Here is a 12623-nt window from a genome sequence, read left to right as displayed (position 1 = left end):
AACTTTATCTCTTCATAATATTAGTATAGATTAGGACGAGAGACAAATAGGTATATTTTTGTTATAATGCGAGTAGTTATAAAAGATCTTTATAACTACCTACCTACTGATATTGCCAGAAACAACATTCCAAACCATAGGATACCAATAATTCTTGAACTGATTTAAATACCTATTACGCAAGATCTTTAGTTTTCTAATAAGCATAATAAAAAAGGGTCTTTTGTCTGGTGAGACTATTAGTAGACCGGTTTGTGAATGAAATTTATTAAATCAAAGACCAAGAAACACCACATGGTTAGCGTCCATCATAAGCTAAACAAGCAAGTCAGTTTATGTTGTGCAACTGGAAAGTTAAGAGGTCTTAAGGAGCTTGAAATATTACTTTAAAAAAACCAATTCTAGTGTTTATTTCGGAAAAAATTAAATAAAGTTGCTTTAAAGTTTTAGTAAAAATAAAGCCTTTAGTAATTCTTCGTATTTTTTTAACTTACAACATTATTAGGTATGTGCCTTTTCCGATTCAAATAAGACAATCTGTCTATGCCTAACAAATTCATAAATAAATAATAATCTCTTTTTAACTTGTGAACATAATATCAGATTCCTTAAAAATGACTCGTCTTTTTTGTAACTGTAATGCAAATTACAGGTACTTAGATACTTACAATTAACAATTATTTCCCTTGACTTGCTTTAATTTTTTAGTTTAAAATTCTTCAAAACTGCTAAATAAAGTAATTGAAAAACGCATAACCGGCATAAAAGTGATCCACTTTAAGTGTTTAGCAAACAATTGAAGGCTTATACGAAACCGCGTAATAGGATTAGCAATATTGAATTATGCATTTATCAGTGACTCGAGACAGTCACTTGGTGAAGTGATTGCATGGGAATTAGTGCAACCGTGAAAAGTTAAAAGAAAAGTGGACATTTTGTGGAAAAATGACAAGGGGACCGAAAAATACTATTAGCAGATCGAGGGTGGTGCTATCTCAGGTATGTAGATGAGTTATATTTTTGTATAGTTTGGTACATAATTATATTATTGAGCTGGAAAATAAAACGGTTTATTTGCACAAAATAAAATTTAACAGAAGGAGAAACCAGCAAAAGTTGTTGTAACTTAATTGTAGGTAATTTTTTAAGCCATTTAAGATTGGAAATAAATTCAAGTTTGTATTTAGTGGTCGAAATCTTAAATTTTGGACTCAATTTCAGTGCAGTTTTAGACTGTATTTTTGCTTGGAATTGAGTTCAGATTTTTATCCAGTGGACTAAAATTATCTAGGGATTATTGAAACGTAAATACGTAGGGACAAATGACATGACAATCGCTTATTTGGTATGAGATGGACACAGGCTACTGTGTATACCAAAAAATCACAGAATTCCCTTGGGAATTTTAAAAATAAAATCCACGCGAACAAAGTCACGGGCATCACTTAGTATGCAATAAGAGATTCTATTTTTTTGAAATCTCTTCTCATTTTTAAAGAGGAAAGTTGAGAGCCACCTTCTTTGATGCGTATTTATTTTATTTCCTACTAAGAATGTTATGTAGCTAGCCTAAGTATGTAGAATTTAGCCAAAAATCTGTTTAACCAATTCGACTTTGGACTCGACAGTCCTATATTATTTGTATAGCTATTTTATAAATTATATGCGTTTTAAGCAATTAAAACGAAAACATAGTGAGGAAACCTGCATGCTGAGAGTAAAATTGTCCAATTCACACTAGGCCAGGCGTGGCGGACTAGAGCCTAATCCCTTCTCATTCTGAGAGGAGAATGTCCTCAGTAGTGGGCTGGTGAGGGGTTGATTATGTTAATGATGATGATTTAAACTATAAATAGAACAATATTTTTAAATGCCTAAGTTTATTATTGATATGAATACCAAATTACCTACCAACCACATTTCATATTTTAGATAAAAAGCACCTTTTGTTATATTTAAATAAAAATTGAACGGAAAGAGTTTTTATAATCAAATAGGTATCTAAGTATATTATCTTATCGGATTTGGTGAATCAGACAAACGTGAAATGTAAATTTTCTAATTTAGATGCCAGTTTGGGGATACCTACTTTACCTATAAGTATACCTCTGCTCAGTTCGCACATCAAAATAAAACTAGGCATATTAAAATGAATTTCAAGATAGGTATTTTGTTAACCTATTTGAAATCGTAAGCTCCATACTAATATTATAGATGCAGAAGTTTGTCTGTTTGTCTGTCTGTAGTCCATCTTTTCACGGTCCATTCGTTCTTCATACGTCTTGCGCCGCATATATCCAGCGGTTCTCTGCGAGTGCGACTCGATCATTTTTCATAATCCGTTTTTAGGATTCCGTACCTCAAAGGAAAAACGGAACCCTTATGGGTTTATGTGGTATGTATGTGTATGTGGTGGTATGCCAATCTGCCGTGTCTGACAAGAAAACTTATAGGGCACTTCCCGTTGACCTAAAATCATGGTATAGGCGGTCAAGAAGGAGAATCTATAAATAGGTCTTATAGCACAAGTAAATAAATTTTTATTTATTTATTTATTTATTTAACTAAAAGAAAACATCTGAAAACCGTGAATTTGTGGTTACATCACAAAAAAATGTGTTCAAAACAAATAATAATTAGTATCTTCAATTTTCAAACTAAGATAACTATACCAAGTGGGATACTTATAACATGAAAGGGCTTTACCTGTACATTCTAAAACAGATCTTTATTTACTTTTATGTATAACAGTTTTTGATTTATCGAACAAAATGTCGGAAAAATGCCCCAGTACGGAACCCTCAGTGCGCGAGTCTGACTCGCACTTGGCCCGTTTTTTATTTCACTAGCATTAAAAAATGTTGAGCAAGTGGCCTTTAATGACACCACACTAAAAGAAACATGTTCTCATAATCATAGTCGCTCTTAATAAGATACGAGGTAGTAAGTACCAACGACTTTCTTTTCAGGATTCCGTAGTAAAACAAGGAACCCACTTTTTATCTTGTTCATCCATCATCATCTTCCCGTCGCCGGCTCACTGTTAAGCACGGATCTCCTTTCAGAATGAGAAAGGTTCGGTCATAGTCTACCACGCTTGCAAGTGCTGATTGGCAGACTTTTCATACTTTTGAGAACATTATGGAGAACTCTCAGGCATGCAAATTTCCGCACGGTGTTTTAAAACGCACATAGCTCCGAAAAGTTAAAGGTGTGTGTCCAGGATAGAACCCTGGACCCCTCGAATAGGAGGCCGACGTCTTAACTACTACTACTTCCACCGCTTTTTCCATATCAGTCCACATCAAAGTCATTTTGTTTAAAAAGTATAAAGCTGTAAAGTTAAAAATTGGACCAGTTATAGAAACTTGTTATCGAGATACATAGAAGTAATAGGTACCTACTACCTATGTATTTTTCATATGACTTTCAAAGTTTAAAAAAAATTAAGGGAACATGAAAAGAGCAATATTTGCTCACGGAACCCTAAGTTATGCTTGTTCTGATTCACACTTGACCAAATATTTTTTTCACTACGCGGAGAGTAATGACATTCAACACAAGTTCAGAGTACCAATTATTGTGATCATTGATCAATGACACGCATTCAAGAACCCATTAAACTCAATAAATAATAATTAGCCATTGAGATTTTATATGAGTGGTTTCTTATTTGTGAGTAAAATAAAAATTGATTATTAATTAATTATCTCTGGACTTTGGGTAACTCTTGTATTTTTGCGATAGCACGAGCGCCTTTACCGATGAAATAAATAATAATTTAATGATTTTAAGCTCGACTTTTTATAGTGTACATAACGGGTAGGTACATAGTACCTACCACGATTAATTTGGTGTTATTAAAGGTGCCCACGCACTCGAACTGAACTGCAACTGAACTGCGCGTCGCGGCTGGAGAGAATATCGCGCGGGGCGCTGCCGCGACGCGCAGTTCCGCTGCAGTTCGGTTCGAGTGCGTGGGCACCTTTACTGCCGATATTTCGACTCAGTTGCATAAGTCGTGGCCACGAAAAACAAGAAACCGGGTAGATTGGTACATGACAGCTCGAACTTCATCTCTCACAGTACTGCACTCATATACGTACTGCATTTATGAGGGGTCTCTCCGTCACTCGCTTCATACAAACGTAGTTCCAATTTCATTTGAATATTAAGCAACCAAAGTCCATGAAATTTTACAGACTTACTTACTAGAAATTCTAGAAACTAATATCTGTGTCTGTGGTGTTTTAGATTTTTCTAAAAATATGTAGTTTTAAAATTACAGGGGCTCAAAAAAAACCAAATAAAATTTGAATTACACGGGCAGACCCATAACATATAAGTGTTAGGTATATCTTGATTCTTGTACGATGGTATGGAACCATGCGTATGCGAGTCCGACTCTGCACTTGGCCGGTTTTTCACGTTTGTGAAATAGGTAAGCAATATAGTAAAATATTAATGCGAATCTTGATATTATTTTATATGAATTTAAGTAATTTTCATCTACTTACATGTTTAACTTAATTTATATTATAATATATAGGCAACTATTAGAACTAAATCATCAGTAATGAGATACTTATTTAAACATTTTTTGCAAAAATCTGAATCCGTGGGATAAATTAATAAAGATAAAAGATCTAAAAGAGCTAATCTTAGATTGATTTATTAGTCGTCTATACGCTCCGACCGTAGCGAAGATTAATAAAATTTAATGTATTATATTCTAATTTTATAATCATTACTATAAAATATTAAATATTATGAAGTTTTCTAAGACAGTTACCCTGAGGTTTTGTAGTTCTCCATACTGTCCCAGTAAAAAAAACATACGTATCTTGTTTGTTTTCACTATACTCATGTAAGCCTGACTAGTTTCGAAACCATCCGGGGTTCTTTTTCATGCGGACTCAGCACGCGCCGCCGGCCCGTACGGACCTCTCTGTGGGGGTCCAAAAATCTACGGCTTACCTTAAATTCATAAATTAAACTGACCGTTAAGACCAATTTGCTATCCAGATAGACTCACCCACGTATACAAGGCTTCCAGACATATGGCCACAATATTACAATCATTTACTCTCAACCAAATTCTTTCAGATTTTTGTACAATTTTAAAAATAGTCGTAATATGAAATCGAAAATAAATAAATAGTCAAGACATGAGAGAGAGCCATAAATACGAGTAGGTTCACTGAAGTACCTGAGGTGGGACTTAGGAAGTCTAAATATTATTATTACTACTCCAGCTACACAGTCTAGTGTTAAACGGATTGTCTGGTTACCCGAGTATCCGATTTGTTATCTGACCTCCATAACTCGCGAACACAAAGCCATATATTTTCCACACTAGGCTACTTACTATTAATATAGGTACCTATGAAAAAAACCCCCGGTCAAGTGCGAGGGAATCGCACATGAAAGGTTGCGTAGCATCATATGTACTTTTTATGACAGCTTTTATGAAACTTTTATTATTTGTTGCTGTAGCAGCAATGGAAATACACACTCTGTGAAAATTTCAACTCCCTACTCGTATTACGGTTCATGAGGTAGGTACAGGTACTGAAAGACAGACGGAGAGACGGACGGACGGACAAACAGGCGAACTGCAGAGGCTCTAATAAGGCTCTCTTCGGGTACGGAACTCTAAAACCGATGACATGGAGGAAACTGTGAATTACAATGAAAAACGAAAGTTTAAAAGTCAATAATTTGTATTTTGTAATCGATAAAATGGGATTTTTCCCCCAGAAATCCCCATCACAATCAATTTAAAATCTAGGATAAACAATACAAATTGTGGCCAAGTACCTATGCGGTAAAGTGAAAATTTTGTAATCTTCCTTAACTTAGGCTGTAGACCATATGGGACGCACTTCAGAAGGTCACTAATGATATACATAGAGGCTGGTAAAACTGACTATTGAGAAAAACTGAGGCTAGTGTGGTGCTCAGAATAAACAAGGGGTGGCTCTAAAATCAATGGTGTGGTGGTGCTCTTTCGGAAAAACTTATGTTCACCTGTGGAAGTCCACATGTTCAATGATGATGATGCAATCAGTCAATTGCCTAACCATTTCAAGAACATTTTTACAATTCAGTAATTGAATAAGACTTTATTGTAGTCGAAAAACCTTGGCCCCTCCGATATGCATACGTCTTGTGCCCCTAAAGAGCATTACGCTGCCAATCTTACCGGATATTATAACAGCTAAAGTCTATTATTAATAAACTGCATAGGAATTGGGACTTTTGTAGCCCAAAAACCTTGATCTGTCCGACATGTATTGTATGCCTCAGTTAGCCGCCAAACCTAGCTGACATCTTCTGATAATAATCGTTAACGTAAGAGAGGAAAACATTTCAACTCTTGTAAACCTACAAAAACGTAACGCCCGCTTCTATACAACATCTCGTAAACCTGACTACACGCTTATCCTAAACAGGTTACTTACCCACGTATAAACTTGAAGCCTGTCTGTTATAACGGGTATCTTTAGTTTAGAGTAGGTAATAAAAAGACCCTGATTATAAAATACCTGTAGACATTTTTCGAAAATATTTTTATCATAGTTCTTTGGCGGCTATTTTGTAATCACATTTTTTGTAACAAAAACTTTGTACGGAATCCAGTAAAACTTGGTCCTACGTAGCATTATTTTTTAGAAACATTACTTTTTGAAAATTCTCACATTTTTTAGCTGTACACCGATTCAAACTCTCATTTTGAATTGAACTTCTACTTGTATATTATTAAATTCTGAATTCTACCACTAGGATCCAAAATACTGCTTAACAAACCTAAGCGTTAATATTATATCCAATCAAATTAGAATATGGATTACATTTGTTTATTTAATCCATTAATGGCACGCGATATCCGATAGATAAAATCTCCTAATATGTATAAACTAAAAATATAGACTATGCCCACAACTTCGTCTGCATGGATTTAAGTTTCTTAGGTACCTACTCTTCGATTGTCTGGAATAAAAATTAGTCTATGTCCGTCTCCAGAATGCAAGCTATCTCTTTACAAAGTTTCGTCGAAATGAGTTTAACGCATAGGCCTTGAAAAGGTGAGTAGGTACCTAAGTAGGCATATAGTAGACAGATACACTATCTCATTAACCGACTTCCAAAAAAGGAGGAGGTTCTCAATTCGTCGGAATCTTTTTTTTTTTTATTTTTTTTTTATTTTTTATGTATGTTCCCCGATTACTCAAAGACCCCTGGACCGATTTGGAAAATTTTTTTTTTGTTTGAAAGGGTATACTGTGCAGGTGGTCCCATATAAATTTGGTGAAGATTTGATGAATATCTTCGGAGATGGAGAACAGAACTCCTCAATGGATAAGAGCAAATTGCTCGCGATCAGTGTAATAGCTTAGTAAACAGTAGGGTTTTAACTGGGCATAGCATATTATAGTACAGTGGGGCCACTAAAAAGTGTGAAATAAAAAATTTTCAAAAGAAAAATAAAACCGACTTCAAAAACCACAAACACTAAAAAGTACAAAATAATTTTTGTTTAGCTACACGTGTAATGTACCTAGGTATGAAGTCGGGCGAGCTTCACTCTTGGATTTCTAATTTTGTTTTAATATGCTCGCTCGACTTCATACCTAGGTACATTACACGTGTAGCTAAACAAAAATTATTTTGTACTTTTTAGTGTTTGTGGTTTTTGAAGTCGGTTTTATTTTTCTTTTTTTATATTATAGTATGGATTATATTATAGGACAAGTTTCACAAACAGAACTTTTTAGAATTCTTTTGACCATCATTCCTGCTTTACAATTATAAAGTTTTATTTATTGGCAATTTTTACATTTTTAAAAGTAGATAGGTAATTGAGAACGTCATAAATTGCCTAAGGAATTTTGTGGCGTTCTAAATTACTTTAATTATAATTAATTATATTTTTATTGGACTACAGGATGTAGAGAGAGTATGGATATTGTATATGCTTGCATCTGTGATGTGTTTATTTGTTTTTTAGGGTTCCGTACCTCAAAAGGAAAACCGAAGCCCTTATAGGATCACTTTGTTGTCTGTCTGTCTGTCCGTCCGTCCGTATATAAAACTTATAGGGTACTTCCCGTTGACCTAGATTCATGAAATTTGACAGGTAGGTAGGTGTTATAGCACAAGTACAGGAATAAATCTGAAAACCGCGACTTTCTGCTTACATGATTTAAAAAAAAATGTGTTTCAATTTTCAAAGTGAGATAACTATACTAAGTGGGGTATCATATGAAAGGGCTTTACCTGTACATTCTAAAACAGATTTTTATTTATTTTTATGGATAATAGTTTTTGATTTATCATACAAAATGTCGGAAAAATTACCCGAGTACAGAACCCTCAGTGCGCGAGTCTGACTCGCACTTGGCTGGTTTTATTTCATCGGTTCCCTTCCCTCGTAATTTTCCTACTAGGTAGGTACCTAGGTACTCATTAGATTTTGATAAATAAGGTGTTGTTGACTTTGTCTTAGCTTCCGAGTGCCATAAATAATAATAATATAATAATTAATAATAAGTTTATAACTTTATGCGTGGTCTATAATTATGATGTCATTATTCGTGACGACGATGATGATGATGGCGGATATGACAAGCAAAATGTACGGAAAATTAAACTTGAGCTAGCTAGGTACGTAAATGAATATTACTTGTAGACGGGTATTAAGTAGTTTTTGCTAGCTGATGCCCATTGCCCGCGACTTCATCATTTAGGTTTTTAAAAATCCCGTGGGAACTCTTTGATTTTTCGGTAGGTATAAAAAGTAGATTACCTATGTCACTCTCCAGATCTTTAACTATACCAATGCATAAAATCACGTCGATCTGTTGCTCCGTCGCGACATGATTGAAGGACAAACCAACAAACTAACAAACAAACACACTGTCACGTAACTATAATATGGGTAGTGATTTAAGTGCATTTAAAATTCTCAAAATTATAAAGATAGGTCGTCGTTGGTCTTCAAAGGATAAAACAGGGTCGACCAATTTTAACGCTCTTGTACTATTTTTCACTCCAAGGTCAGTAAAAGATGATGATGATGATAGAATATTAATTAAGTGATAAAATTTTATTAATTCAAAGGCAGTGGAAAAGTACACAAAAAAGGGAGTAGGTGCGTATAAGGGTCAATTCATACTAGCGCAGAGTCGACAAGAATCGAAGCGTCAAGTTCCACGAATGCGGGCGTATTCGCGTGAATTCGCGTGCGTTCGCTTTTACATTTACACGCGACTTTGCGTTAGCCCAACCAACTTGGTTCCTGTAATAGGTGCTTGGGTGCGGTTGGTCAGCATTGGTCTTGCTCAGACGCACGAATCGTACCGTTTACGCGCGGGAATTCGCGCGTCTTTTTATCTCAGAAGGAATAATGTGCATTACGTACGTTGTAGGGATAAAGGTGAATTTGCTATGTTAAGTTTCAGATTGACGCTTCGATGCGCTTCGACTCTGCGCTAGTATGAATTGACCCTAAGCTTAATGAATGCGATTTTTAAATTCGTGTCGTTCAGTGGGTATAAAAAATCTACCCACACATAAAGAAAAACCGGATGGCCGCCGGCCTATTAAATTACATTCTATAAAAACTACATTAGATATCGTTGATGTTCAAGTGGTAATAACCAAAGGCGCGTCGGGGGCCCTCATCAATCACTGTTCGTAAGATATTTATCGATACTAAGCAAATAAATAAATATAGATTTATGTCGCGTGTCTATTATATTTTTCTTGACAGTGGCAGAGCGAATACGTATCGTAAGAACGAAAACTTAGGCTAATTCTACTTAATATTACAAACGCGACAGTTTGTATGTATGTATGTTTGTTACTCTTTTACGCCAAAACTACTGAACGGATTTGGCTAAAAGGAATGGAGATAGATTATACCCTGGATTAATGAGTTTGTACGGGTTTTATGATAACCTATATCCACGGGAACGAAGTCGCGGGCATAAACTAGTATGAAAATAATTATTTACTTTCTACCTATTAAGATTTATGGGTTTTTTTCTCGTATGGTGAAATTAGTCCTAGGTGTACGCCGCTTATTCCATTTATCCAGCCTCCAACAGCTATTCTAGAGTGTTATACTGGGAAACGTCTACCATCCCTAACTTAAAAATAATGTATATGTACCTACTCGTATTGTATATAGATTTGATTAAGTAATGAATTTCGGTCATTACAAGTGTAAATTAAAACAAATTAACACCCCGACAAGTGAACTAGAAAACAGCTGATAACTTTCAAACGGCTGAACTGATTTTCTTGAATTAAGTATAGCTAAGAATACTCTCGATCAAGCTACCTTTAAAACAAAAAAGAACTAAATTAAAATCGGTGCATTAGTTTAGGTGCTACGATGCCACGGAGAGATACACAGATACACACGTCAAACTTATAACACCACTCTTTTTGGATCGCGGGTTAGTAAAATTGACTGAAAATACACTTCAAGAAGTGTGGTTACACTACTTGAGAAATAAAATCAAAATATTTACCTATCTACTTACGCCTTCGACAATAAAGATTCGTTACAACAACATTTCAATCCCTTATCTGTGATTTCTCGCTAGATATACATATTATTGCTCACCTACTTATTACTGTTTATTCTTTTACTTTAGATATAAACTAGTTGATCCGCTCCGGCTTCGCACGGGGAGCCTACCTGTTATATATTTTAATAATAAGATGTTACAATAATAAATTTTCATAAAAATCCACACTATATAAGGAGATAAAGTTTGTAAATCTGTTTGTAGGGGGTTATCTCTGGAACCACTGAATCGATTTTAAAAATTCTTTCACTAGTAGAAAGCTACATTATTCCTGAGTAACTCAACCTATATTTTACTCTCAAAAAAAAAAAATTGAGATCCCTACGAAATATGTAATAACTAATATGCTACCCTTGCGAAGCCGAGGCGGGTCGCTAGTCACATCACACTTCACACTAATATTATAAAGGCGAAAGTTTGTATGTGTGTATGTGTGTGTGTGTGTATGTTTGTTACTCCTTTACGCAAAAACTACTGGATGAATTTGGCTGAAATTTGACATGGAGATAGATAATATCCAGGATTAGCACTTAGGCTACTTTTTATCCCGGAAAATCCAAGAGTTCCCACGGGATTTCAAAAAACCTAAATCCACGCGGGCGAAGTCGCGGGCATCGGCTAGTAGTGTAATAAAAAATTAGAAAATGTTTCAAATATTCCAGTGTTTTCAAAGATAGATAGGTAATAGGTACCTACCCACTGTATATTATGTACGTATTTAAAAGTTTTCTGTGAATTTACCATTTCAGTATGTTTTATTTTTATTGTTTGAAGTTTGGTTTTATATGCGCTATAAAATATTTTTTTAAAGATCGCACAAGTTGTTTTTTAGATAAGCTGCATTTCAATTTACCAAATTATTTAATTGAGTTTTTATAGTGTTCGAATAAATAAATAATTTATCATCAATCCAGTATTTCTAGAACAGTTTTATGATTTTAACTAGTTCATTGCCCGTGACTTCACCCGCGTGGACTGCACCGATCCCGAATTTTACCACCTTAGGGGTTGAATTTTCAAAAATCCTTTCTTGCCGGATGTCTACGTCAGAATTGCTATCTCATATTTGCATGGCTTTCAGGTGGTTTGAAATTTGTGTCAGTCAGTCAGTCAGTCAGTCACCTTTTCCTTTTATATAGTCACAATAATTTTGTTAGTAATAATTTGGTTGGTGTTGTTAGTAAGTTTTAATCAAAACTAACTAACGTAAATACATACTATTTTACTTCATTGCACATACCTACCTAATATAAATATTGAATTGATGAAAAACATTAAGATAAAAAGATTGCAAGTGATACCTATAAAACTAAAAGCTTATGCAGGATTCTTTCTTACCTTGTTTTAATGATGCTTTGCTAAATATCAATACAAACATAAAAAACGGTCAAATGTGAGTCGGAGAGGAAGGGTTCCGTATCATCGTACAAAAAATAACACTTTTTTAAATTTTCATGGTGGCAATATTGTAATTTTTAGTATTTGCTGTTATATCGGCAATAGAAATACTTCTGTGACAGGTCTCTGCGTATTATGGTTCATGATATAAGTACAGCCCGCTGACAGACGAACGGACGGCCGAACGGACGGATGGACAGCGAAGTCTTAGTGATAGGGTCAAATGTGCCTGTTGTCAGTTACCTTTCCACGACCCATCCGCTTAGCATAGTGAGGAATGAAATTTGATAAGCATTGCTTGTATCCTAGAGATGGTCATAGGCTATAAATAAATAAAACCGCCTTCAATAACCACAAACACTAAAAAGTAAAAAAATATTTTTGTTTCTACACGTGTAATGTGCGGATGAAGTCGAGCAAGCATAATAAAAGAAACTAGAAATCTAAATGTGAAGTTCGTGCTATTGCAGCTCTACTTTTAGTGTTTGTGGTTATTGAAGTCGGTTTTATTTATTTTTTAATCCCGGAAAATTACAGAGTTGCCACATGATTTTCAAAAATTTAAATGCACGCGGACGAAGTCGCGGTTCGTCTAGTGTTTATTATAAATATTTATGAAGATCC

General features: G+C 34.8%; 1 protein-coding gene across 2 annotated transcripts in view; it reads left to right on the top strand.

Moving 5' to 3' along the window:
* Nucleotides 1-313: 313 nt before the first annotated feature.
* The window catches only part of LOC123876829 (facilitated trehalose transporter Tret1-like), a 36275-nt gene continuing 23965 nt past the window's right edge, over nucleotides 314-12623 (top strand). The window contains exons 1-2 of one of the 2 annotated variants that reach the window (XM_045923198.1): nucleotides 314-361; nucleotides 790-999. In XM_045923198.1, coding sequence (XP_045779154.1) covers nucleotides 946-999 — 54 coding nt within the window. In that variant the 5' untranslated portion in view covers nucleotides 314-361; nucleotides 790-945. Of the gene's footprint in view, nucleotides 362-708; nucleotides 1000-12623 lie in introns of those variants that run through there. The other variant, XR_006798433.1, reaches the window with a different exon arrangement.

This window comes from Maniola jurtina, chromosome 22 (assembly GCF_905333055.1).
Source record: "Maniola jurtina chromosome 22, ilManJurt1.1, whole genome shotgun sequence".
Classification (NCBI taxonomy): Eukaryota; Metazoa; Arthropoda; class Insecta; order Lepidoptera; family Nymphalidae; genus Maniola; species Maniola jurtina.
This window is presented reverse-complemented; position numbering and strand designations above follow the sequence as displayed.